The 27920-nt window shown below is 52.3% G+C and overlaps 1 protein-coding gene across 2 annotated transcripts in view; it reads left to right on the forward strand.

Annotated features, from left to right (window-relative positions):
* abca1a (ATP-binding cassette, sub-family A (ABC1), member 1A) overlaps positions 1-27707 on the forward strand; it is a 54382-nt gene extending 26675 nt beyond the window's left edge. For both annotated transcript variants that reach the window (XM_064337671.1, XM_064337670.1), the window contains exons 9-50: positions 1-138; positions 827-966; positions 1268-1384; positions 3400-3594; positions 4967-5172; positions 5408-5584; positions 6849-7071; positions 7394-7615; positions 8090-8294; positions 8534-8647; positions 8928-9102; positions 9751-9882; positions 11841-11980; positions 12211-12348; positions 12616-12836; positions 13071-13143; positions 13302-13504; positions 13804-13852; positions 14188-14304; positions 14561-14709; positions 14842-14966; positions 15289-15387; positions 15607-15796; positions 16141-16235; positions 16375-16407; positions 16569-16674; positions 16793-16867; positions 17590-17759; positions 18630-18807; positions 19133-19248; positions 19706-19850; positions 20075-20198; positions 20864-20993; positions 21630-21750; positions 21873-21935; positions 22220-22326; positions 23038-23179; positions 23402-23536; positions 23681-23784; positions 23928-24020; positions 24197-24440; positions 24950-27707. The exon at positions 1-138 is cut by the window's left edge and continues 106 nt beyond it. In XM_064337671.1, coding sequence (XP_064193741.1) covers positions 1-138; positions 827-966; positions 1268-1384; positions 3400-3594; positions 4967-5172; positions 5408-5584; positions 6849-7071; positions 7394-7615; positions 8090-8294; positions 8534-8647; positions 8928-9102; positions 9751-9882; positions 11841-11980; positions 12211-12348; positions 12616-12836; positions 13071-13143; positions 13302-13504; positions 13804-13852; positions 14188-14304; positions 14561-14709; positions 14842-14966; positions 15289-15387; positions 15607-15796; positions 16141-16235; positions 16375-16407; positions 16569-16674; positions 16793-16867; positions 17590-17759; positions 18630-18807; positions 19133-19248; positions 19706-19850; positions 20075-20198; positions 20864-20993; positions 21630-21750; positions 21873-21935; positions 22220-22326; positions 23038-23179; positions 23402-23536; positions 23681-23784; positions 23928-24020; positions 24197-24440; positions 24950-25090 — 5870 coding nt within the window. In that variant the 3' untranslated portion in view covers positions 25091-27707. The remainder of the gene's footprint in view (positions 139-826; positions 967-1267; positions 1385-3399; positions 3595-4966; positions 5173-5407; positions 5585-6848; positions 7072-7393; positions 7616-8089; positions 8295-8533; positions 8648-8927; positions 9103-9750; positions 9883-11840; positions 11981-12210; positions 12349-12615; positions 12837-13070; positions 13144-13301; positions 13505-13803; positions 13853-14187; positions 14305-14560; positions 14710-14841; positions 14967-15288; positions 15388-15606; positions 15797-16140; positions 16236-16374; positions 16408-16568; positions 16675-16792; positions 16868-17589; positions 17760-18629; positions 18808-19132; positions 19249-19705; positions 19851-20074; positions 20199-20863; positions 20994-21629; positions 21751-21872; positions 21936-22219; positions 22327-23037; positions 23180-23401; positions 23537-23680; positions 23785-23927; positions 24021-24196; positions 24441-24949) is intronic.
* Positions 27708-27920: the final 213 nt, after the last annotated feature.

Genomic DNA, 27920 nt, shown 5'->3' on the forward strand with positions numbered 1-27920 from the left:
TGTGCGGGCACCCCGAGGGCGGCGGCCTCAAGATCAAATCGCTCAACTGGTACGAGGACAACAACTACAAGGCCCTGTTCGGAAACCACGGCAACGGCAGCGACGAGGAGCCCGTGTCCGTCTACGACAACTCCTCCAGTGAGTAACCCCCCCGCCCCCAACCCCAACCCTCCGTGACCCGACACTCCCCATGAGTACCCCCCCCACCCCCCCCACCCCGCCCCGCCCCGACAACTCCTCCAGTGAGTAACCCCCCCCCCCCCCCAACCTCCCCGACCCCCCCCCGACAACTCCTCCAGTGAGTGCCACGGGGGGGGGGGGGGACACGGGTGTGACCCGTTTGCATTTCGGCATTCGGCAAACGCTCGTCACCACGGTTACGTACTCAGCTAACAGTCTTTGTTTCCAGCTCGTATTTAAAACTGGATGTTTGTGGTCAGTGGTACAATGGCCATGTCCTGCCTGGGAATCAAACCTGCAACCTCTGAGCTGCAGACCCAGTTCCCTGAGCTGCTCTATGAGGCTAACCGTAATGAGTCGGCGTGTTCAGTCTGACTGCACCTGGAGCGGGGGCCATTTGTATCTCATGTCTGTCGGTTCAGGAGGTGTATTTGAATTCAGCTCATGAATGGAAAATGCCCACAGAACGTTATTTGCGTAAAAAAAACAGCATTTATTTCCATGAACTGAATGAATTGTGAAATTCACGTAGTATACCCAATGCTGTTTTACATGAATAGTACAACTGACTGCAAAAAGGAGGGCTCAGAAATTTTGGGAACCCCTGTCCTAACACCCCTCCCTCCCCACCCCCCACCCCCCACAGCTCCGTACTGCAACAGCATGATGAAGAACATGGAGTCCAGCCCCATCTCCCGCATGATCTGGAGAGCCCTGAAACCACTGCTCATCGGCAAGATCCTCTACACCCCCGACACCCCGGCCACACAAAGGATTATTAAAGAGGTGAGAGACACACACACACACACACGCACACACACAGCACTCAGTATGCAGTGTACACGCACACACACACACACACACACACACTCACACACCGCCACCACACAGAAGTTATTAAAGAGGTGAGAGAGAGAAACACACACACGCTTACACAACACATCACTCAGTATACAGTGTGAATCACACACACACACACACATCGCTCAATATGCATGGTATATGGTATTATTTCAGTCAATAGCCTCTTTAGCTCTGTGTTTTAGAGTGAGCAGGTGTGTTAAAATGATCCCCCCCCCACCCCCAGGTGAACAGGACGTTTCAGGAGCTGGGGGTCCTGCGGGACCTGGGCGGGATGTGGGACGAGATGAAGCCCAAAGTCTGGAACTTCATGGAGAACAGCGAGGAGATGGACCTGGTCCGGGTGGGTCAGCCGCACCGTACAGCACCGCTACCCAACACGTTACCCAACACACACTACCACCACTACCCAACACGTTACCCAACACACACCACCACCACTACCCAACACGTTACCCAACACACACCACTATCCAACACGCTACCCAACATACACCACCACCACCACTACCCAACACATTACCCAACACACACCACCACCACTACCCAACACGCTACCCAACACACACCACCACCACTACCCAACACGTTACCTAACACACACCACCACCACTACCCAACACGCTACCCAATACCCTACATGCTACCCAACACACCACCACCACCACTACCCAACACGTTACCCAACACACACCACCACCACTACCCAACACACTACCCAACACACACCACCACCGCTACCCAACACGCTACCCAACACACAACAGCACCACTACCCAACTCACACTACCCAGCACACACCAGCACCACAACCCAACACGTTACCCAGCACGCACTACCCAATGCACACTACCCAATACACTACCCAACATGCTACACAGTGCACACTACCCAGCCCACACTACCCAACACACCCTACCCAGTGCGCACTACCCAGCCCACACTACCCAACACACCCTGCCCAACTCACACTACCCAACACGCAACCCAGCACACACCAGCACCAGAACCCAACACGTTACCCAGCGCACACTACCCAACACACCCTGCCCAACTCACACTACCCAACACTATTTACAAGCCAGAATTTGCGCTTCCTTGCTGTTTTGACCCAGCTGATCACGTGCAGAGTGGACGCTCTTATCCAGACTGACTGATTTGAACCTGCAGCTCTCTCAGACACAGCCTCGCTCGATTCCCCGCTCCACTGCTGTAAACCGCTTCTCTGAGTCTCTTCCGCTTTTTATAAATATTATCTGGGCATCCGATTGGGTGAGACAGAACGGTTCGCTGTGAATAGAACTCTTCAGCTGCATTGAGCTAATTTCTGGGGAACATTTTGTTCTTCAGGTTCATGTCGGGTGCGCAGCGTGTTTTAGTAGAGCAGCACTACAGCACTACAGCTCCACTGGCAGGGGGTACGGACGGGGAACAAACAAATACATAAACATCTCTGCTGCAAATGGGCTCATTAAGATAAGATAGATAGAGATAAACTTTACTGAACCCCGTGGGGTAATTTGTCCTCTGCATTTTGACCCATCCTAGTTTCTTAGGAGCAGTGGGCAGCCACAGTGCAGCGCCCGGGGATCAACTCCAGTTCTGAGGCCAGTGCCTTGGTCAAGGGCAACTGCAGGAGTGCACCTAACATGCATTTCTTTGAAAAAATACCCAGTTTACTGTAAATTAGGATAAAAGGCATGCCACCTGTGTCTAATTAATGTGAGTGGCTGGGTTATGCTGAGCTCTGATAAAGGTCCTGATATTAGGAGGCCATTTTGAGCCCTCAACAATGCGTGGAGATACGATGACAGCGGTCAAGAGTTACGTGGCGGTTTGCGGTGGGTTTTTATTTGAGTTCGCGCAGGTCGCGAGTGCTTTACAAAATGCCTGTTTATATCTGGAGCCTTTATCTGCGGTACAGCGCCTCACGCTGGTGTGTCCCGGTTTAGCACTTCTGTTCCTCTCTCCGGCTCCTGTGGCTCTGGCACGGCGCGGCACTGCCCTCTGGTGGAGCGGTGCGGTACACTCCTGCGTGTCACGCTCCAAACTCGACTCTTTTGCCCTTGAGAATTCGGGATTAAGTGGAGTGACTTAAATCCATGGGCTGTTGTGTTTTGCTAGGGTTATTTATGGAGGTATTTTAAGCGTTAACATGTTAAATCCTTTCTGCTGCATTGTTGTTGTGAAATGGCAGTTGTTTGTGGTTTCTGGGGAAACGTGATTTGTCCTCTGATAGGTTGTTGTTCCTTTTAGGCAGGGCAACGCTCTGACGCCCGGTGGGATGGATGTTGTGTGGAACGCTCAGATGAACTGCGTCTGATTTGATGTGATTTGCGTGATCGTGTCTCCGAGCAGACCCTGCTCCAGAACAACGCCAGCGCCCGCTTCCTTAACGCCCAGCTGAGCGGGACGTCCTGGAGGGTGGAGGACGTCTCCGCCTTCCTGTCCAAACGCTCGGAGGACCCGCGGCCCCCAGGCTCCGCCCTCACCTGGCGGGACGTCTTCAACGAGACGGACCAGGCCGTGCAGACCGTCTCCCGCTTCATGGAGGTGAGACTCACACTCACACACACACTCAAAACACACTCTTTACACACCAACACACACACACACACACACTCAACACACCACACACTACACTCACACACCCAACACACTCACACTCACACACACACACACACTCAATACACACCCACTCAACACACACCACACATCACACACTCACACACACACATCACACACACACCACTCACACACACACACACACACACACTCACACACACACCACTCACACACACCACACACTCACACACTCCACACACCCCACTCACCACACACCATCACACACACACACACACACACTCACACACCACACACACACACCACACACACACCCCACACCCCACACTCACACACACACACACACTCACACACACACCCCCACACAACACACACCACACCACACACTCATATACACACTCACACACACACACCACTCAAAACACACACACACACACACACACACACACACACACACACACCACTCACTCACATCACACCACACACACACACACACACACACACACATCACACACACCACACACACACACACTCACTCATATACACACACACACACACTCATATACACACACACACACACTCATATACACACACACTCACACACACACACACACACACACACACTCGCACAACCACACACACACACACACACACACACTCACACACGCACACACACACACAGCTACTGTGGAACAGCTCGGCCATCTTGGGTCATCAGATCTTCCTTCTTAAAATGGGAACACAATGGGGAAATGGCTGAGTCAGCTGCTTCTGACGCTGTTATGCTCTCCCTGACATGCAGTTCACCTCTTAATTATTAATTGGTACAAAGTTGACTGTTATTTACGGTCAAAACCCGGTGCTTCTTATTGTGTTTGAAAGGCATTGAGTTCTGCCCAGTCACTGTGACCTTGTCAGTGAATCAGATCTTTTAGCCACTGCCTCATGGGAAAACCCTGTTTGTCGTCTTTCTCTGTTAATCTGATTCTGCTCATGGCCTGTCTGTGAACAGACTGCTTTATTATCTGTTGAACTTCTAAACCCTCGATGAACCTTCAGCCAAATGATCAAATTATCCTCATACAGTTACTGAGTTACTCACTCACTAACTCACTCATAGTCACTAACTCAGTAACTCACTCAGTAGCTCACTCGTACTCAGTAACTCACTCATACACACAAACTCAGTAACTCTCTCAGTAACTCACTCAGTAGCTCACTCGTACTCAGTAACTCACTCATACACACTAACTCAGTAACTCTCTCAGTAACTCACTCGGTAGCTCACTCATACTCAGTTGCTCAGTCACTCAGTGGTCCTGTCTGTGTTCTCTGGGTAAAGTGCGTGAACCTGGATAAGTTGGAGCCGGTGGCGAACGAGGAGCGGCTGGTGAACAAGTCCATGCGTCTGCTGGACGACCGGAAGTTCTGGGCCGGCATCGTGTTCCCGGACATCCACTCCAACAGCTCCGAGCTGCCGGACAACGTCAACTACAAGATCCGCATGGACATCGACAACGTGGAGCGCACCAACAAGATCAAGGACGGGTATGTGACTTCCCGCCATCGTCTGGGGCCCGCGGGGGCGGGGTCTGGGGACTGCGGGGGCGGGGTCTGGGGGCTGTGGGGGTGGGGTCTGGGGGCTGTGGGGGTGGGGTCTGGGGGTGCTGGGGGGCGGGGTCTGGGGGCTGTGGGGGCGGGGAATGGGGAATGTAAGGGTGAGGTCAGGTGACTTCTGAGGCAGATTTTTGGGCTACGCTAAAGCTTGCCCGTGTCCCTGCAGGTACTGGGACCCCGGCCCCAGGGCCGACCCGTTCGAAGACCTGCGCTACATCTGGGGCGGGTTCTCCTACCTCCAGGACGTCATCGAGCACGGAATCATCCGGGCCGTGACGGGCAGCCGGGAGAAGATGGGGGTGTACATCCAGCAGATGCCGTACCCCTGCTACGTGGACGACATGTGAGTCCCCCCCCCCCCCCCCCCCCGCGGCGACCCCCTGCGGTCAGGTGCACCGCTAGCACTGGGCTGTGTGCTCACCCTGTGCTGCTTCAGTGGGATACGCAGCGCTGCTGTGTGCAACCGCGCCGTGTGTAAATATTGTACAGTGCCCTCGATACAGGGATGTGCTGAGCCAATGAGTAACTTGAGGTGACACAGTGGTGTGGTCACATGATGCAGCAGGCTGTGTCGGCGTGGTTACGCTGTGACTTCGGCATCAAAGGCAGGAATCTCGACAGCTCGCTCACACGTGCTTATGAGCTATCTTTAGAGGCCGCCGCACGTTTTAGAAGGTCTGCCGGGCGTATCCTGCCGCAATCGATACCGTCCTGCCCCAAGTAGGTCAGGGCTATAATTAAGCGGAGTGTGTGAGCAGGCCAGCCCCTGCTCTGTAGCCTGCACCCACAGAGCGGAGTGTGTGAGCGGGCCGGCCCCTGCTCCGCAGCACAGCCTGCACCCACAGAGCGGAGTGTGTGAGCGGGCCGGCCCCTGCTCCGCAGCACAGCCTGCACCCACAGAGCGGAGTGTGTGAGCGGGCCACCTGCACCCACAGAGCGGAGTGTGTGAGCGGGCCAGCCCCTGCTCTGTAGCCTGCACCCACAGAGCGGAGTGTGTGAGCGGGCCAGCCCCTGCTCTGTAGCCTGCACCCACAGAGCGGAGTGTGTGAGCGGGCCAGCCTGCACCCACAGAGCGGAGTGTGTGAGCGGGCCGGCCCCTGCTCCGCAGCACAGCCTGCACCCACGGGATGTTTTCCAGCTGTAGTCCTGCGCTGGTCGGGATGGCGCCTTGTGCGCCGCCTGCGGCTAGGCTAGCGTTTCTGAAGGTGTAATCTTTGCTTTGCTTTGGCTCTGCTGGAATGCTACGTTCATCATGGAACGGTCTGCAGTGTTTTCCCAACAACGTGTCAGTGAATCAGATCATTTAACGTCTCGTGGGAAAACCCCTGTTTGTCGTCTTTCTCTTATAATCTGATTCTGCTCATAGTCTGTCTGCATAACAGGCTGCTTTATTATCTGTTGAACTTCTCAACCCTCGATGAACCTTCAGCCAAATGATCAAATTGTCCTGATACAGTTGCGTAGTCTCAGACTTGAATGCAGCACTGATGCCTGTATTTTGATTGGATGTACAGTAGCTTTGATGCCTGTATTTTGATTGGTTGTGGCTCTAATGCCTGTATTTTGATTGGCTGTGCCTCTGATGGCTGTATTTTGATTGGCTGTAGATTCCTTCGCGTGATGAGCCGCTCAATGCCGCTCTTCATGACGCTGGCCTGGATGTACTCGGTGGCCATCATCATCAAGGGCGTGGTCTACGAGAAGGAGGCTCGGCTGAAGGAGACCATGAGGATCATGGGATTGAACAACGGCATCCTGTGGCTGAGCTGGTTCATTAGCAGCCTCATCCCCCTGCTCATCAGCGCCTCCTTCCTGGTGCTCATTCTGAAGGTAAGCCCCGCCCCCTAACCCCGCCCACATGCCTGCGGCTCCACCCCTTAGCCACACTTTTCTGCACAGCTGAAGACAGAGCATCATCAGGTCTGATTGCCTGCAACACCAAAGCCCTGAACAGCCTGGGTGGGATTGGCTGCTGGATTGCTGATGTCCACTCCTTCCCTCTCTCTCTCTCTCCCTTCCTCCCCCTCTCTCTCCTTCTCTCTCCATCTCTCCCTCTCTCCCCCTCTCCCTCTCTCCCTCTCCCTCTCCCTCACTCCCTCTCTCCCTCCCTCCCCCCCGCTCTCTCCCTCCCTCCCTCTCCCTCTCTGTGCAGATGGGTAATCTCCTGCCCTACAGTGACCCCGGGGTGGTGTTCCTGTTCCTGAGCTCGTTCGCCGTGGTGACCATCATGCAGTGCTTCCTGATCAGCACGCTCTTCTCCCGCGCCAACCTGGCGGCGGCGTGCGGCGGGATCATCTACTTCACGCTCTACCTGCCCTACGTGCTGTGCGTGGCCTGGCAGGACTACGTGGGCTTCGGGGCCAAAGTCTTCGCTGTGAGTGTGCGCGCCCGTCGCCCCGGGAACACCCGTTTGACCTCAGATTGACCCCCGACTCCGTCGCTGCTCTCGGCCTTCAGCACGTCTCCTCACGTTCTTTTGACCCTCTGAAGAGCGGGTTCTTTGGAATGTTTGCTTCAGAATTCTAAGTCGGTGTTCTAGAACTGTAGAACTCTACTGCTTTCAGTCACCAGCAGCGATTGTTACATCAGCATTAGAATGTTCAGTGAACAGCATTCTGTTCACAAACCTGTGATGTCACACCTAAAAGGTTAAAGGTTCTCTCAGAATCGATAGCGCCACGACTCGAGTGGGTCAGGCTGACGCTCGTTCTGAAAACACATCTCACACTCGCTGGGTAACGTGTAGCTGTGATAGAGCCACAGTTGGTGATGTTGCTGCCTGTGCTGACCTTTGCCCTCCTTCCTCTTTCTTCCTCCTCGCTCCTCCTCTTCCTCATCGCTCCCGCAGAGCCTGCTGTCCCCGGTGGCGTTTGGGTTCGGGTGCGAGTACTTTGCCCTGTTTGAGGAGCAGGGCGTGGGGATTCAGTGGGGCAACCTCCTCTCCAGCCCGATGGAGGAGGATAACTACAGCCTGACCACCTCCATCGCGCTCATGTTCTTCGACGCCTTCCTCTACGGCGTCATGACCTGGTACATCGAGGCCGTCTTCCCCGGTACGTACTGCAGGGGGCGCTCACAAACTAAACCAGTTCTTTTTATTTGATTGATCTTGATTAATTGATTTGAAATTTCTAAGTGGATAAGAAAATTTGTAAAGCGCATGCACACGTTCTCCGGAGGTCTGCAACCTGACAGCTAACAGACACTGTTCTGTACCGAGTAGCGAACTGACATGTTCCCCCAGCTTTGGTTCCGTCGCGGCGTCTCCATGGTAACTGTGGTTCTCCTGCAGGCATGTACGGGATCCCGCGGCCCTGGTACTTCCCCTTCACCAAATCCTACTGGTGTGGGGAGGACAGGACGGGCGACATGGCCGCCCCGGTGGGGAAGCGAGGAAACGCTGACGGTAAGCCGGGTTCGACTTCCTGTTTGGGAACCGGGGGGAGTGGGTGTGGGGGTGTTACCCTATAATCTGCCCAAAGCAGGAACAGGAAGGGTGTGAAACCAAAGCTAAGAGCTGGAGTTGAGGAGAATGTTTCAGAAAAGAACACTTCAGTTTCAGCTCCAGTTTTGGAATTGAACTGGAACTGGAACTGAAATGGAGTTGGTTTGAGCGGCACGTCAAAGATAGGAGAGGCGAGCGCAGTCGCGTGGCGTACCTGACGGGCGTGCGTCTCTCCCCCCAGCCGTGTGCATCGAGGAAGAGCCCGGTCACGTGCAGCCCGGAGTCTTCATCAAGAACCTGGTCAAGGTGTATCGCAACGGCAACAAGCTGGCCGTGGACGGGCTGACGCTGGGCTTCTACGAGGGGCAGATCACCTCCTTCCTGGGGCACAACGGGGCCGGGAAGACCACCACCATGTAAGGCCCACGGCACCGCCTCTCCACCAATCACACTGCACCTCTCTGACCACATCCACCAATCAGAACCGGGCTCTTTACCGAGTCACAGGAAGGACCCATCTACCAATCACACTGCACCTCTCTGACCACATCCACCAATCAGAACCGGGCTCTTTACTGAGCCACGGGAAGGACCCGTCCTCCAATCACACTGCACCTCTCTGACCACATCCACCAATCAGAACCGGGCTCTTTACTGTGCCACAGGAACGATGCCATCACACAGAGATTAGCATTTCATTTTTCACAGTGCTAGTTGTTGGCTTGCGTTTTAATAGGTGTGCAGGTGTGTATGTGTGTTTAACAAGTGTACCTGTACGCAGGTGTGTGTGTGTGTTTAACAAGTGTACCTGTACGCAGGTGTGTGTGTGTATGTGTGTTTAACAAGTGTACCTGTACGCAGGTGTGTGTGTGTGTTTAATGAGTGTACCTGTACGCAGGTGTGTGTGTGTGTGTGTGTGTGTGTGTTTAATGAGTGTACCTGTACGCAGGTGTGTGTGTGTGTTTAATGAGTGTACCTGTACGCAGGTGTGTGTGTGTGTGTTTAATGAGTGTACCTGTACGCAGGTGTGTGTGTGTGTGTTTAATGAGTGCGCCTGTACGCAGGTCGATCCTGACTGGATTGTTCCCGCCCACCTCCGGCACCGCCTACATCCTGGGAAAGGACATCCGCAAGGACCTGAGCACGATTCGGCAGAGCCTGGGGGTGTGTCCGCAGCACAACGTCCTCTTCAGCATGTAGGTGTCCCGGCTCGTCCTGAGGGGGGGGTTTGGGTCCGTTAGATTTTAAATACAGACTCCGGTACGGAAGACCACATGTACGGTGTGTGAGTACAGTCTGACCGCTCTCTCTCTCTCTCTCTCTCTCTCTCTCCTCTCTCTCTCCCTCTCTCTCTCTCTCTCTCTCTCTCTCTCTCTCTCTCTCTCTCTCTCTCTCTCTCTCTCTCTTCTCTCTCTCCTCTCTCTCCTCTCTCTCTCTCTCTCTCTCTCTCTCTCTCTCCTCTTCTCCTCCTCTCTCTCTCCTCTCTCTCTCTCTCTCTCTCTCTCTCCTCCTTCTCTCTCCTCTCCTCTCTCTCTCTCTCTCTCTCTCTCTCTCTCTCTCTCTCTCTCTCTCTCTCCTCTCTCTCCTCTCTCTCTCTCTCTCCTCTCTCTCTCTCCTCTCTCTCTCTCCTCTCTCCCTCTCTCCTCTCTCCTCTCTCTCTCTCCCTCTCCTCTCTCTCTCTCTCTCCCTCTCTCTCTCTCTCTCTCTCTCTCTCTCCTCTCTTCTCTCTTCCTCTCTCTCTCCATCCTCTCCTCTCTCCTCTCCCTCTCCCCTCTCCTCTCTCTCTCTCTCTCTCTCTCTCAATTTCAATTTCAATTTCAAAGTGCTTTATTGGCATGACAAATATAGGCACTTGTGTTGCCAAAGCAGTGGTTATAACATACAACTATATACAGTTAATCCGTTATATTAAAAAAATAAAATAAAATAATAAAATAAAAATAAAAAAAATATATACAAAAATATCAGTAAGTGATGTTAGGTGTGTGTGTGTGTGTGTCTGACTATCTGTGTGTTATGTGCATGAGTGAATATTATGTGTCTGCTTGTACGTGTGTATGCTGTGTGTAAATGTGTGCATGAGTGCATGAGGTGGTCACACATTGTCCCTCAGAGTATGGCAAGAGAACACAAATTGTGCTGCTAATATGCAGCAGCCTTTTTCTTCTCCTAATAGGTAGGGTAATCTATCGTCATTGGGTATATCATTGAATTGGGGACATTTCTGGATTATTTTTTGGTAGAATTTTTGGCGAATTTGGTCAAATTTTGTGCATTCCATTAGGAAGTGTTTTTCCGTTTCAATTTGGTTGCCTTTGCATTGTTGGCACAATCTATTTTCTTCTGGCAACCATGATTGTCTGTGTCTGCCAGTTTCTATGGCTAAGTGGTGCTCGCTGAGTCTGTACCTCGTCAAGGTGGTTCTCAGTTTTTTGTCAGTAACTGTGGTCAGGTAGTTCGCTACAGCATACTGTCTTTTTAGGGCCAAATAACATTTCATTTTACTTTGCAATTTTGTTTTAGTTTCCCAGTAGGTTATATAATTCTGTTTCAGCTGTGTTGCAATTTGGTTTATTCTAATTATGTTTGTAGTTTTGTTCTGATCCTGAGCAGGTGAGGTGTTAGTGTGTGTTAGTGTATGTGGGGAACTAAGGCTCAGGACCAGCTGAGTGAGGGGATTGTTTGCTTTGCTCAACTCTTGGTATTGCAGGGCTTTGTATTGATATGAGTGGGGGTCACTTTGTTTTAGGTGCTTCCAAAATTTGATTGACCTTTTTTGTATTTTGATAAGTAATGGGTATTGGCCTAATTCTGCCCTGCATGCATTGTTTGTTGTGTTTCTATGTAATTTCAGGATATGTTTACAGAATTCTGCATGCAGGGTTTCAATTGGATGTTTGTCCCATTTGCCAAATTCTTGACTGATGAGTGGACCCCACACTTCACTGCTATAAAGAGCAATTGGTTCGATTACAGCTCCAAAGATTTTAAGCCAAATTCTAATTGGAATCTCTACACAAATTTGTCGTTTTATGGCGTAGAAGGCCCTGCGTGCTTTCTCCCTTAGTTCATTCACTGCAATGTTGAAGTTACTGAATTACTCTCTCTCTCTCTCCCTCCCCCTCTCCCCCCCCCCCCCCGCCTCCTTGCCCAGGCTGACCGTGGAGGAGCACGTCTGGTTCTACGGGCGGCTGAAGGGCCTGCCGGAGGAGGCGGTGAAGGCCGAGATGGAGCAGATCGTCGCCGACATCGGCCTGCCGCACAAACGCGGGGCCAGGACCAGCACGCTGTCCGGTGAGCCAATCCCGCGCCCCGCTTCCTGTCACATGACCTCGTCCAGCGTTAACGATGTGGTAAAGCTGTAGACGGCTTGCAGAAATATAACGATAAACAAACGTCACAGCAAGCAATTTATTTACAAATAGTAATATCTGATATCTGATAAAAAGTTTAAATATTCTCTCGTGTATTGTGAACCTTTACAGTATATTGATGATATATTTAATTTTGATGAACTCTCACAGGGGGGATGCAAAGGAAGCTGTCTGTGGCCCTGGCTTTCGTCGGAGGGTCAAAGGTCGTCATCCTGGACGAGCCCACCGCTGGGGTGGACCCCTACTCCCGCCGAGGCATCTGGGACCTTCTGCTGAAGTATCGCCAAGGTAACTATACCTATATATACACATACAATCCCTACATATACGTTTCTATATGTGGTCACAACAAGGTGGTCAGCTATCAAAAAATAATAACTGATGTAGAGGTGAAGATTGCGTGTGTTGGCTCTGATTGGCCAAGCTCGCTCTGATTGGCCACGCTTGCTCTGATTGGGTGGATTCTGACGCAGTCGTGCCCCCTCTCTCTCTCTCTCTCTCTGTCTCTCTGTCTCTCTCTCCCTCCCCCCCCCTCTCTCTCTCTTTCTCTCCCAGGTCGCACCATCATCCTCTCCACGCACCACATGGACGAGGCGGACATCCTGGGAGACCGTATCGCCATCATCTCCCACGGGAAGCTGTGCTGCGCCGGCTCCTCCCTCTTCCTGAAGAACCAGCTGGGCACGGGCTACTACCTGACCCTGGTGAAGAAGGACCTGGACCTGTCCCTCAGCTCCTGCCGCAACTCCAGCACCACCGTCTCCTTGATCAAGAAGGTGGGCTAGCCGCAGTCACTCCTCCCGGCCACACGGGGGCACTCTCACCCAGACTCTGTTACTGCACAAAATGTCTCCTCCCAGGCTACAATTCAGTCATTTTCTGAAAGGTCATGATATCGATTAACTTGGCTAAGACGACAGTGAACATGTTAACTTGTAATGCGATTGGCCAGCTGTAAACGCCGTATGTCGTTGGATGAGGGGGCTAAGTGTCATGTGACCCTCTTGCAGGAGGACAGCGTATCAGAGAGCAGTTCAGATGCAGGACTGGGCAGCGACCACGAAAGCGACACGACCACCATTGGTAAGCCGGAGTCACATGGTTCCACATCGCCATGGTTACCCAACCTTAGCCCTTCAGCAATGTTGCGGAGTCTGTGACGTAAAAGTGCTGGTGTACGTGAGCCCCAAGCCCCGCCCCTCAGACTGATCCCCCCCGCCCTCGTCTCTCCCCCCCTCCAGACATCTCCCTCATCTCCAACGTCATCTTCAAGCACGTGCCGGCCGCGCGCATGGTGGAGGACCTGGGCCACGAGCTCACCTACGTGCTGCCGTACGAGTCCGCCAAGGCCGGCGCCTTCGTGGAGCTCTTCCACGAGCTGGACGACCGCCTGTCCGACCTCGGCATCTCCAGCTACGGCGTCTCCGACACCACCCTGGAGGAGGTACGGAGTTTACACCATTACCATAACTTAAATACGTGTCTTAAATGTAAAAAATGTAAAAAAAAACCATTAAAGATACATTAGCATAACCATTACACTTACCTTTACCATTACCATAACCATTACACTCATCTTTACCATTACCATAACCATTACCCTCATCTTTACCATTACCATAACCATTACTCTAACTTTACCATTACCATAATCATTACTATTTTATTTTTTCCATTACCATTACTTAGATCATCTGAATGAGCTGTTCCGATGTGATGATGTCACTTCCTCTGTGTCTGTAGATTTTCCTGAAGGTCGCGGAGGACAACGGGGTTGATGCTGAGATTTCAGGTACGACATGGCAGAAAGCAAGAAAGGGTTATTGTGTGTGTGCGCGTGCGTATATATATATATGTGTGTGTGTGAGTGTATATATATGTGTGTGTGTGTGCGCGTGCGTATATATATATATGTGTGTGTGTGAGTGTATATATATGTGTGTGTGTGTGTGTGTGTGTGTGTGTGTGTGAGTGGAGGAGAGTGAGAGTGAGAGTGAGAGTGAGAGTGAGTGTGTGTGTGTATATAATATATGTGTGTGTGTGGTGTGAGTGTAGTATATATTAGTGTGTGTGTGTGAGTGTGTGTGTGTTTAGCAGACGGGGTGTAACTGGTCTGTGCTCTTGCAGACGGCACCATCCCGCTGCGCAGGCACAGACGCCACGCATTCGGAGATCACCAGAGCTGCCTGAGACCCTTCACCGAGGACGACGGCCTCGACTTCAACGACTCTGAGGGAGACCCAGGTACAGCCAACCAGCTGTGTGTGTGTGTGTGTGTGTTGTGTGTGTGTGGTGTGTGTGAGAGTGAGAGAGAGAGTGTGTGTGTGTGCAGTGTGTCTGTGTGTGTGTGAGTGTGAGAGAGAGAGTGTGTCTGTGTGTGTGTGTGAGAGAGAGAGTGAGTGTGTGTGTGTGTGTGTGTGAGTGAGAGAGAGAGTATGTGTGCATGCGCGCGTACGCTTGCGTTGCCGTGGGTGACCCCGCGCGTGGTTTCTCGCTGCAGAGTCGCGGGAGACGGACTGGCTGGGCGGGGCGGACGGTAAGGGCTCGTACCAGGTCAAGGGCTGGAGTCTGAGGAGGCAGCAGTTCGTGGCTCTGCTGTGGAAGAGGCTCCTGTACGCACGCCGCTCCAGGAAAGGCTTCTTCGCTCAGGTGAGCCTCACCTGCCTGCAGCGCTCTGCTGTGCTACCCGCTCTGAGACCCTCTCGTTTTTGGCGGGGTGGTGGGTTTTCCGGGTTTTCCGGGTTTTCCCTGTGTAATCGGCGCGTTTCTCCCGCCCGGTAGATCGTTCTTCCGGCCGTGTTCGTCTGCATCGCCCTGGTGTTCAGCCTCATCGTCCCGCCCTTCGGCAAGTACCCCAGCCTGGCCCTGCAGCCCTGGATGTACGACGAGCAGTTCACCTTCATCAGGTACGAGCAGAGACTCCCCGCCATTGCAAGCCCCCTACCTCCCTAACCCTCCAGGCCCGCCGCCACCAATGTGCAGCACCCGCCTGGGTGAGGCACGGCAGCCATTTTGCGCCAGAACGCTCACCACACACATCAGCCGAGGTGGAGAGGGAGAGAATTTTCAGCCAGTTTCACTGAGGGATGAATCAGGAGCCACTTCAGGCCTTGGACACAGAGTGGATGGTCTCTAGTATAGAGTGATCGGGCTGTTTAGCACAGAATAAGAAGTAAATTAATAGAAGTTTCGAAGACCATTTTAATGTGGCTCTTCCTCTTCCTCCAGCAACGACGCTCCGGAAGATTCCAGTACGCAGAGGCTGCTGGGCGCCCTGATGGAGAGGCCGGGATTCGGAACGCGGTGCATGGAAGGAGACCCAATTCCGTAAGCGCCTGCCCCGCCCCGTCCTGCCCCGCCCCGCCCCGCCCCGTCCCGTCCTGCCCCGTCCCGTCTCCTCTGTACATCACAATAAACTTCCAGAGTTCTTAGTAAAGACTTTATGTGCCATCTTTTGAGCTTGAACACGCATGTCGTCATGTTGTACCAGGAGGTTTTTTGTCCCAAAAGTAAACCCCGGTCCATCCTGCATGTTGCCCCTTGCAGGGACGTCCCGTGTGAGATGGGGGAGGAGCACTGGTCCACCCCGGAGGTCCCGGACAGCGTCATGGAGATGTTCAGCCGGGGGAACTGGAGCATGGAGAACCCCTCTCCCCTGTGTGAGTGCAGCTGTGAGGGCCGCAAAAAGATGCTTCCGGAATGTCCCGCTGGAGCGGGAGGCCTGCCACCGCCCCAGGTACCAGGAACGCCCCGAACCCCAACGCCCCAAACCCTACCCCAAACCCTGCCGCCCCGAAACCCACTGCCCCAAACCCTACCCCAAACCCTACTACCCCGAACCCACTGCCCCAAACCCACCGCCCCAAACCCTACCCCAAACCCCAACACCCCAAACCCTACCCCAAACCCTACTACCCCGAACCCACTGCCCCAAACCCTACTGCCTCTAACCCTAACCCCAAACCCTGCCCCCTCTAACCCTAACCCCTAACCCTACCCCTAACCTTACTGCCTTTAACCCTGGCGGTAGTTTGGTTGGTGGCTGTTGGAGCTCACAGTCTCCCCCTTGTGTTTGTGCAGAAGAAGCTCAGCTCCACAGACACCCTGCAGAACCTGACGGGCCGAAACGTTTCGGACTACCTGGTGAAGACCTACGCCCAGATCATCGGCAAGAGGTGCGGCACCCCGTACCCCTGCGCCAGTCCGCCCCCCCCCCCCAAACGGATTTATACACAGGGAGGGCACATCTTTCACATGAATTCAGATCTCACTGGTTCCTGACATTAAGCACATTTCTGCTTTTTCTCTTCGCAGCCTGAAGAATAAGCTTTGGGTGAACGAATTCCGGTACGTTTGTCTGGGTTTTATTTTTCTGGGGAATGTTTCGGGAGCCTCATACAGGCTTTCTGTGTAGAAGGCTTAGATGTCTTATTATTATTATTGCTCTTGCAGTAGTTTTGTTATTGTTATTATTATTTGCTGCTCACTCGTTGCGGTGTCACCTGCAGGTATGGTGGATTCTCATTGGGCGCCCGGAGTTCCCAGCTCCTCCCCCCTGCCGATGAGATTGACGATGCCATCTCTCAGATCCGGAGGCGGTTCAGCCTGGAGAAGGTAGCCCCGCCCTCTTTCGGCTCCTCCCCCCAGCCCTCATTGGCTGAGTGCGATTGACTGACAGAGTGGTGCTCAGGGTGACCAGTACACTGAACGGTTTTTTAAATTTGTTTTTCAGGGTGCTGCAGCCGACCGCTTCCTTGGGAGTCTGTCCACTTTCATCCAGGGCCTGGACACCAAAGATAACGTCAAGGTGAGTCCACAGAAAGCTAGTGTAGGGGTGTCACTCTCCAGTCTCTCTCTCTCACTCGCCCCTACTTCCTCAGTCAATTCCATTCAAAATGCTTTATTGGCATGAAATACATCTGTAGATATTGCCAAAGCATACACGCAGTCTCTCATTCTGTCTCTCTCACTCACTCTCTCTGTCTTTCTACTCTCTCCTACTCTCTTACTCCCCCTCTCTCCTACTCTCTCACTATCTCTCTCTCGCTCTCTCTCACTAGCCTCTCTGTCCTACTCTCTCACTGTCTCTCTCTCGCTCACTCCCTCCCTCCTCCTCTCTCACTTCCCTCTCTCTCTGTCCCTCTCTCTTTCTTGCGAAGAGGGTGGCTGAGTTCCAGCACAGCAGGTCAGGAGTTCACGGTTTCCCCTGTAAAGAGGAGCTGGATGTTTGTGTGGCCTGACTGGCCCCTGTCCTAAGCAGGCTGGGCGTGCGTCAGGGAGGATCGTGATCCTGGGACGAGTGGCCCGACCTGCGATAACCCTTTACTAACAGCGCTTTCCTTTTAAATAAATCAATGAATGAGTCATCTTCCTGTCTGCCACAGCTAGGGAAAAAACAACCCTCGGTTTCTGCTTCTTCAAACCGGTTCTGTCCTGTTTTTAGATCTTGGCTCCTTCCCTTGCTTTAGCTGGAGTCAGCCAGCCTGACCCCTCTGACCGGCCGTGTCTCTCCCCCCGCCCCCCCCACAGATCTGGTTCAATAACAAAGGCTGGCACAGCATCGGGGCGTTCCTGAACGTGATGAACAACGGCATCCTGCGCGCCAACCTGCCCGCCGGGCGCGACCCCGCCAAGTTCGGCATCACCGCCTTCAACCACCCGCTCAACCTCACCAAGGAGCAGCTGTCCCAGGTGGCGCTGTAAGTCTGCGCCCCCGCTGAACACCGCCAACGGTCTCTGTACCGACACGCCAGACAGTCAGTTAACCAACCAATCAATCAACCAACCAATCAATTAACCAACCAGTAGATCCAACCAATCAATTAACCAGCCAACAAACAAACCAATCAATTAACCAATCAATTAACCAATCAACAAACCAACCAACCAACGAACCTACCAATCAGTTAACCAACCAATAGATCCAACCAATCAATTAACCAGTCAACAAACTGACCAATCAAACCAACCAAATTAACTCAACAACAAACCAACCAGTTGGTTTAATTAATTAACGAATCAATCAGCAAACCGACCAGTCAAACCAACCAATCAATTAACCAACCAATCAATCAACCAACCAATCAGTTAACCAACCAGTAGATCCAACCAATCAATTAACCAGTCAACAAACCAACCAATCAATCAACCAACCAATCAGTTAACCAACCAATAGATCCAACCAATCAATTAACCAGTCAACAAACTGACCAATCAAACCAACCAAATTAACTCAACAACAAACCAACCAGTTGGTTTAATCAATTAACGAATCAATCAGCAAACCGACCAGTCAAACCAACCAATCAATTAACCAACCAACCAACTGCCCAATCAACAAACCAACCAATCAATCAGTAAATCTACCAACCAGTCAATGAACCGATCAATCAGTCATCCTACTATTCATTCCACAAACCAACCAACCAATCAATCGGACTAGCTTATGTGTAGAACACAGAATAAAAACACACACAGTGAAAACAGTCGAAAGCATCCATAGAACAAATGCAGTCTTAATGAATTAAAGTTGCTTAGCAACAGTGATGTGACTCCCCTCGCCCCCGTAGGATGACCACCTCAGTGGACGTGCTGGTCTCCATCTGCGTGATCTTCGCCATGTCCTTCGTCCCGGCCAGCTTCGTGGTCTTCCTCATCCAGGAGCGCGTCAACAAGGCCAAGCACATGCAGTTCATCAGCGGAGTGCAGCCCCTGCTCTACTGGCTGGCCAACTTCATCTGGGACATGGTGAGAGCCCCCTGCTGGTCACATCAGAGCACTGCAGCGCGTTGTCCGCATGCAGTACTCTGGTTCTGGTTACAACAGATCTGGGTCACATATTATATTTGAAATGCTTTAAACTTTTGAACTCCTATAAAGAGGTTTTTAGAAGATGCTGGGCATGAATATTCAGATCAACATTCTGCTTGCATACAGTTTTTGTTTTGCATGTTTCGGTTAGTGTTGATGGGTGTTCTAATGGGTATTGCGTCAGAGTCTTGGCCCTGCTGCAACCTCGTTCACTCTGTTGTCACAGCAACTGATGGTGTGTCTGTGCGTTGTTGTGTTCCAGTGTAACTACGTTGTCCCGGCAACCCTGGTCATCATCATTTTTGTCTGCTTCCAACAAGAGGCCTACGTCTCCTCTCGAAACCTGCCAGTGCTGGCCCTGCTGCTGCTGCTCTACGGGTGAGTGTGTGTGTGTGAGTGTGTGTGTGTGTGTGTGTGTATGTGTATAGTGTGTGTGTGTGTGTGCATGTGCGTGTGTGTGTGTCTCTTTACACCAGGCTGGCCAGTGGAGGATGGGCTCCCCCTCTATAGCTGGGTTCCTCTTGAGATTTCTTCCCATTGGGGAGTTTTTTCTCGCCACCGTTTGAGGGTTTTCTCCCCACTGGGAGTACCGGCTATTTTGGGGTTCAGGTCTGGTGTTTGCTCTGTTTGCTCTTTTTGCTCTGTCTCTTGCCTCGCTACTCTGTAAAGTGTCTTTGTGACAGTTCTCCGCAATACAAATAAAACTGAACTGAACTGAATTAACGGTGTGTGTGTGTGTGTGTATAGTGTGTGTGTGTGTGTGTGTGTGTGTGCAAAGTGTGTGTGTACGCTTGTGTGCGTGTGTTTCTCTAACGGGGTCTCCTCTCTGTTGCAGGTGGTCCATCACTCCGCTCATGTACCCCGCCTCCTTCTTCTTTAAGATCCCCAGCACCGCCTACGTGGTCCTGACCAGCGTCAACATCCTCATCGGCATCAACGGCAGCGTGTCCACCTTCGTCCTGGAGCTGTTCGGCAGCAACGTAAGCCCCGCCCACCCTGGGACTGGCCACACGCGTGCTGCACGCGCACACGCGCTCAAACTCACTTACAAACCCCCTTTCACCCCAACCTGCCAAAATACCTTCATCAGCAAATCTATATTTAAAAATTCACGTATTTAAATGCGGTATGTTGCGGTGTTTTCTGGTTCCGTTTTGAGAAGAGTGCCGTGTCTGACCTTTTTTTTCCCCATCACCCCCTGCAGGAGGTCGGCGGCGTTAACGACATCCTGAAGAACGTGTTCCTGATCTTCCCGCACTTCTGCCTGGGGCGGGGGCTCATCGACATGGTGAAGAACCAGGCCATGGCCGACGCCCTGGAGAGATTCGGTAAGATAAGGGGGTTTCGTCTATGGTGCCTGGATGGTGGTGGATTATGGGATACTGGAGCCAAAATGAGTGGCTAATTATTTGTCATTTAACCAAGTGAGGCTCACTGAGAAAATGAAATTTATTTTTTAAAGATATATGCAAATGGATTATTGAGAACAATTCACGTCACGTGAGTTTGTTGGGTTAGTGTAGAAGTGGTTCCCTGTTTTAGGGTAGAGTTCTGAGACCATATTCATAATGCACTGCAGAGGGAGGGAGGGAGAAAGAGAGGGAGAGAGAGGGATAGGGGGATAGAGAGATAGGGAGAGAGAGAGGGAGAGAAGGGGGGGAGAGAGAAAGAGAGAGAAAGAGTGATGTTAGCCATTCATGTTCTGATGGACCCTGGTCTCAGGTGAGCTCTGTGTAAGTGTGTGTTCTGGTCTCAGGTGAGCTCTGTGTAAATGTGTGTTCTGGTCTCAGGTGAGCTCTGTGTAAGTGTGTGTTCTGGTCTCAGGTGAGCTCTGTGTAAATGTGTGTTCTGGTCTCAGGTGAGCTCTGTGTAAGTGTGTGTTCTGGTCTCAGGTGAGCTCTGTGTAAGTGTGTGTTTGGTCTCAGGTGAGCTCTGTGTAAGTGTGTGTTCTGGTCTCAGGTGAGCTCTGTGTAAGTGTGTGTTCTGTTCCCAGGTGAGAACCGTTTCCACTCTCCGCTGGCCTGGGACATGGTGGGGAAGAACCTGTTTGCCATGGCGATAGAGGGCGTGGTCTTCTTCACCATAACCGTGCTGATTCAGTACCGCTTCTGCATCAAGGCCAGGTGAGCCCCAAACCCCGCCCACCCCCGCCCCCGCCCACCCCCACCCCCACCTGTCTGAGCCCCAAACCCCGCCCATGCCCACCCCCACCTGTCTGAGCCCCAAACCCCGCCACCCCCACCTGTCTGAGCCCCAAACCCCGCCCACCCCCACCTGTCTGAGGAAGGTGAGAACGGAAGCGTATGTAACGAGCAGCACAGCCCACACAGGTGGACCACTCACCTGTGCAGCTCACAGCTAGGCCGGGGAACCCTGATCCTGGAGGACTCTGTCCGTTCCTGGTTTTGGTTTCCACCGGCTGATTTTGCTGTATTCGATCGTAGATTCACCTGCTGGTTCAGTCATTGGATTAGAAAACAGTAGACCGTTTCCCAGGCAACACTGGAGCATCTGTCATTCACAAGCTTATCAAGAGGTGTATCTGAAATGGCGGATGATGTAAATGACTGGAACCAGTTAGATAATTGTGTTGGCTTGAAGTCCAGAAATGGATCCCTGAGCCATGGTGTAGAGGGTAGCCAGCTCTGCATGGAGCCCCAGGGGTGTGTGGCTGTACTTGGGGTGATGCGTGACTTTGGGGGGTCCCTGCTGGTGTAAAGGGGGGTAACAGGCTGCTCCCCCCCCTGCTCTCCCCCCAGGTCCCTGAGCACCAAGCTGACCCCGATCGGGGAGGAGGACGAGGACGTGGCGCGAGAGCGGCAGCGGATCCTCAGCGGCGGCGGCCACACCGACATCCTGGAGCTCAAACAGCTGACCAAGGTGAGAGGGCGTCGCCGTGGAGACCGCCAGGCCCCACGCTGGGGGTTGCAGGTGCAGTGAGGGGTGCTGAGGTGAGGCCAGGCCTGGTTTTTAAAGCGCTGCGCTCTCCTCTCTCCCTGCAGGTGTACAAGAGGAAGCAGAAACCTGCCGTGGACCGGCTGTGTGTGGGCATTCCTCCCGGAGAGGTACCGCATCCTCCCACCAGGGGGCAGACTTTCCCCATTTAATCAGAAAATACTGTTTCTGTTTTCAGACCCTTAGGACCAGTTTCACAGACACATAAAGATTCTTACTGTATTTTCAGGATATTCCATTTACAGAAGGGTTTATGGTTTGAAAAGTCAGTATTTCGTACATGAGGAAGAATCGTGTCCCATTCCACACCTTATTTAGATTAGGCTGTCCAGTACACCTTCAGTGCTTGGGTTGTGTTCTGGGTGCAGAACCGTTCTCTCCTCTGGTTCTGTAGTGTTTCGGCCTGCTTGGGGTGAACGGCGCGGGGAAGACCAGCACCTTTAAGATGCTGACCGGAGACTCTGTGGTGACCAGCGGGGAGGCCTACCTGGCAGGGAAGAGGTGAGTGGTCTCTGCGACCGTAACGGCCCCGCAACGGCACACTGATGACATCATTATGTAGTCTAACATAAGGACCCGATGACAGGCATCCCGATGACATCATTCTGTAGTTTAACGTAAGGCCCAGATGACAGGCATCCTGATGACATCATTCTGTAGTTTAACATAAGGACCCGATGACAGGCATCCTGATGACATCATTCTGTAGTTTAACATAAGGACCAGATGACAGGCATCCTGATGACATCATTCTGTAGTTTAACATAAGGCCCAGATGACGTTAAAGGTCTCGCAGCCTGTGGTTTCAGGGTTAGCAGAGCTGTAGGGTTGATATGGGGGTTGGTGTAGGTTATGGATGCTGTGATGTGGTCGTGTTACACACAGCTCTGGTGACTCCTGGGTGAAAGGCTAATGCCCCGCTCTCTCTGGTGACTCCTGACTGAAAGGCTAATGCCCCGCTCTCTCTGGTGACTCCTGACTGAAAGGCTAATGCCCCGCTCTCTCTGGTGACTCCTGGGTAAAAGGCTAATGCCCCGCTCTCTCTGGTGACTCCTGACTGAAAGGCTAATGCCCCGCTCTCTCTGGTGACTCCTGACTGAAAGGCTAATGCCCCGCTCTCTCTGGTGACTCCTGACTGAAAGGCTAATGCCCCGCTCTCTCTGGTGACTCCTGACTGAAAGGCTAATGCTCCGCTCTCTCTGGGTTTGGCAGCGTGCTGAAGGAGATCGACGAGGTGCACCGGAACATGGGCTACTGCCCGCAGTTCGACGCCCTCAACGACCTGCTGACCGGCCGTGAGCACCTCGAGTTCTACGCCATCCTGCGGGGGGTCCCGGAAAAGGAAGTGTGTGAGGTGAGCTTCTTCCTGCCCAGCTGCAGAGGATGATGGGAGCTGTAGTTTTGATTGCTTCCTGTCTAGCTGTGGAAGATGATGGGAGCTGTAGTTTTTGTTGCTTGCTGCCCAGCTGTGGAGGATGATGGGAGCTGTAGTGTTCATTGCTTCCTGCCCAGCTGTGGAGCATGATGGGAACTGTAGTTTTGGCGGCGGTATGATGGTGCGGTGCTGTCCCTGCAGGTGGCGGAGTGGGGCATCCGTAAGCTGGGGCTGGTGAAGTACGTGGACAGAGCGGCCGGCAGCTACAGCGGCGGGAACATGCGCAAGCTCTCCACCGCCATGGCGCTGATCGGCTGCCCGCCCGTGGTCTTCCTGGTGAGTACACAGTGCTCTGTGTGTGTGTGTGTGTGTGCGAGTGCGAGTGCGAGTGTGTGTGTGTGTAGTGGGTTTGTGTGTGTTTGTGTGTGTGTGTGCTCCAGCTCTAACCATAACCCCTCTCTCTCTCTTTCTCTGTCTCAGGATGAGCCCACCACCGGCATGGACCCCAAGGCCCGGCGCGCCCTGTGGAACTGCATCCTCAGCATCATCAAAGAGGGCCGCTCGGTCGTGCTCACCTCACACAGGTGAGACCGCCCCTGCCCCCCTTCACTCAGATTCAGTTGAATGAAAATGGAATGTCAGAATGCCCCCTAGTGGCAGGTGAATTAAGTGCGCCAGTGCTCTTGTCCCGCCGCCTTGGGTCTGACGGCCATTTTGTCTCCCTCAGCATGGAGGAGTGTGAGGCTCTCTGCACCAGGATGGCCATCATGGTCAACGGCAGGTTCCGTTGCCTGGGCAGCGTGCAGCACCTGAAGAACAGGTGAGAACACCTTACCTGGAGATGCTTTATGAATACACAGCCTGGTGTGACCCCTGCTTTTCTTTTACCCATGCTAATGTGCATGGCTAATGTCTCTCTCTCTCTTCCACCCTCTCCCTCCACTCTCTCCATCCCCTCCCTGCCCCCTCCCCTCTCTCTCCCCCCCCCTCCCCCAGGTTTGGTGACGGGTACACCATCGTGCTGCGGGTGGCGGGTGTGGACCCGGACCTGGGCCCGGTGATGGAGTTCATCGAGGCGGAGCTCCCGGGCAGCGTTCTGAAGGAGAAGCACAGGAACATGCTGCAGTACCAGCTGCCCTCCTCCCTCACCTCGCTCGCCCGCATCTTCAGCATCCTGGCCAAGAACAAGGAGCAGCTGCGCATCGAGGACTACTCCGTGTCCCAGACCACCCTCGACCAAGTACGTCCCCCCACGCCCTCGCCCCCACCCCCGCACCCCCCCACCACACTGCCCCCCCCCCCCCACCCCCCCGCAACCGTCGACCAAGTACGGCCCCGCCCACACCACCACACCATGCCCAAGTCCACCTCACGCTCTTCTGTGCACTGACCCAGAAATTTAGTCTGTGTTAGCATCAGTCTAGGTTAGGTCAGTCTGTTTCAGCATCAATCTAGATTAGGTAAATCTGTGTTAGCATCAGTCTAGTTTAGGACAGTCTGTGTTAGCATCAGTCTAGTTTAGGACAGTCTGTGTTAGCATCAGTCTAGGTTAGGACAGTCTGTGTTAGCATCAGTCTTGGTTAGGTCAGTCTGTGTTAGCATTGGTCTAGATGAGGTCAGTCTGTTTCAGCATCAGTCTAGATTAGGTAAATCTGTGTTAGCATCAGTCTAGTTTAGGTCAGTGTGTGTTTTTGTGTTCAGGTTAGTCTGGGTTAGTCACCTCTGTTTCCCCTTGCTCTCTCTTTCCAGGTGTTTGTTAATTTTGCCAAGGACCAAAGTGACGAGGACCACTCTAAAGACATTTCAGTGAACAGGAAGGAAGCCGTGGTGGACCTCTCTCAGCTGGACTCCTTCCTGCAGGACGAGAAGGCCAAGGAGACCTTTGTGTGATCCGCAGTCCCCCGCGAGCAGCTCCCGAGGAGAGTGTGCTTCTCCTTCCTGTGTCTTTTAGTCCTTTTTTAAAATGGTTTGGTGACTCCCTCCCCGATGCCCGAAGCAGGAGAGGACGCCGCCAAATCTGCAACTCAATGCAACTCAATGCAAGAAAAAAAAACAAAACAAAGAATTCCACTCTTGTGTTAGCGAGGAAGTGCCTGGAGCCTCTCGCTGCGGTCGAAAGGACGGCGAGCGACAGACTTGAACGCGGAACACGGTTTGTTCTCGTAGGTGCAGTGCTGTCCCGGGGCTGTGACAGCGCGCTCGTTAAGCTGGGACACGCCAGTCTGCACAATTCCAGCCTCCTGTTGCCAATGATAACTTCAGGGCCTTCTTCTCTTTTTTTGTACAAAGTGCAGAATTTAATATCGAAAAAAAAAAAAAAACGCAATCATTTTCACGTTGTGTAAGAGTCAGGAGCCAATCTACAGAAAATCTCAAATTTTTATTTTGAATATGATTACAGTAAACAAAGATTATTTTAAATATGGAACTTTGTATCGTGAAAAAAACAAGTTGTTTTAACGATTTCAGTGAAGACAGACGAGTCTTTTTCTCTGCCATGTCTGTGACCAGTACACTGCCACCTGACATCATAGATTGGGACTTTTATTTTGACACTCCAATCAGAAAGTTGTTGCGAGTGCAGGATGTGCACCATGGAAACGTACTGGGCAGACAAAAGACTTTTTGTAATAGATATTTTATATGTTTTTGAGGTTTCTTATGCGCTATGGTGTTACGATTCTGGAGCCGAACACCTTGTGACACATCAGAGCCCTGACCTTCGAATCTCTGGTCTCGAATCCGTCAGTAAAAGAGGTTAAAATATGTGGTTGCGTATTTTTTTAAAAATGAAATCATAATAAGAAGAAAGAAAGAAAAAAAAAACTTGTTACAGCGTAGCGTTCTGCTCTGGTGCCAGTCTGTGGACGTGTTTTGGAGAGTAGATGCATGCGTTTTGGCGTCGGCACGGACCCGGCTCTGACGGGGCGGGGGGGTGGGGGGGCGGGGGCTGCCGTCGCCATGGGAGCGGGCCGTTAGTGCGCAATCCCAGAATTCTGTGCTTGTGTTTTTATTGCACTGCTCTTGTGACGGTTGACGTCCTGAGGTGAATCCTCTCGGTGGAAATACTGTTTTTATGCTTGTGACACTGAGAGAAAAGAAATGTTTTAAATTTACTGTCATCACCACGGAAACTGAGTCGCATGTTTGGGGGGGGTGGTGTGGGTTGGCACATGTAAAGTCATTACTGAGGTGCAGTGCCCGTCTATAGCCAGAAGGGGGCAGCATGGAGCTGCTGACCGTTTGAAAGGGGTTCTCCTTTCAGGGGCCTCAAACTCTAGACCCACAGTGTGTTTCTGTGCTCAGCTGCTTCATTTAAGCCACCCATCGAACAAAGAATCCACACACCTTCTCCAAAGGCCTAAACCGGCTGCTGACTGAAAGAAAAAAAAACCTGCCAACAGAGCGCCCCCTGCAGGACTGGAGTTAAACCTGCAGACACAGCACCCCCTGCAGGACTGGAGTTAAACCTGCAGGCACAGCGCCCCCTCCAGGACTGGAGTTAAACCTGCAGGCACAGTGTCCCTCCAGGGCTAGAGTTTGAGACCCCTGTTCTAAGTGTTCATAACGCCTGTACTAAATACCACAGCTGTGTCATGTGTCTGACTGTGCACCCTGGGTCATCCACAGAGCGTGCTCTCTGAGGGCCTGCACCCTCTTAAATAGCTAACTAAGTGAATAATTAAATTAATCCGATCCAGAGCGGTCCTCCATGTCGTTCCTGAGGTTCCCACATGAGCTACCGTGTCATTCTGCAGACGAGCGGGGGCAGAATCAGGGGCAGACGAATCTTGTGAAAAAATACAAACGTTCTTCCCAAATAATATTTATCTGTACAATCAAAAATGGTGGAGAAAGTGTGGGTTTCTCTACGTGTGTAACGCAAGGCGTGTTACATGTGAAATGCACACATGCAGTCGCGTGTTCTTAAATGCATGTATGTGAAATACTGCCCGTTTCTACATGACGTCTGCCTTCAGGCCGTGACACCTCGACTCCTGGGACGGGGGCGACGGGGGGGACGGGGGGGACGGGGGGGGGGGGGTCCACAGAGCCGTGACCCCGCCAACCCGCCATCCACGTGACCAATGCAGTGGCACTGTTGAGCGCGAAACTGTCTTTCTGAGAAATGGTGATGCAGTGACTGACTGAGCCAACCAGAATAAAAGCTTGCTTCCCATTGGTCAGGACGGAAGGGGAAGGCGGTGCCGACGATCCTTCATTCCAAGCACTTTAAAGACCAATCATCACCAGGATCTTTCTTTGCACAAGCAGGCTCAAGGAGTAGACAGACAGACAGACAGACAGACAACACGTGCTTTTTTTTGTTGTTGTTGTTTGATGAAAAAAAAAAAAAAAAATTAATAACTTATGTCCTACCATTGGTCAATATTTCTTGTGTTTAGTATTGTCTGTTTACATTTTAAGTATTAAGAAAGAGTCTGTGAGTCTGTTACTTGTACTGTACAGTACTTATTTACATAAATAAAACTTGTGAAATTTTCAACCTGTTGTGCTGTTTTTTTTCTCTCTCCTTTTCTCGCCACTACTGTGCAGGTAGCAGCATATCTGCTTATAAAACATTGTTAACACGCTTATAAACATTTAAAAAACACTGACGGAACGTTAGAGGAACGCTGAAGAGCAGCGACGGGGCAGACGGAGCGTGGCGCGGCCGGCAGAGCTGATTGGCTGAGATCGCCGCGGATGTAACGATGTG

This window comes from Anguilla rostrata, chromosome 5, assembly GCF_018555375.3.
Source record: "Anguilla rostrata isolate EN2019 chromosome 5, ASM1855537v3, whole genome shotgun sequence".
Lineage (NCBI taxonomy): Eukaryota > Metazoa > Chordata > Actinopteri > Anguilliformes > Anguillidae > Anguilla > Anguilla rostrata.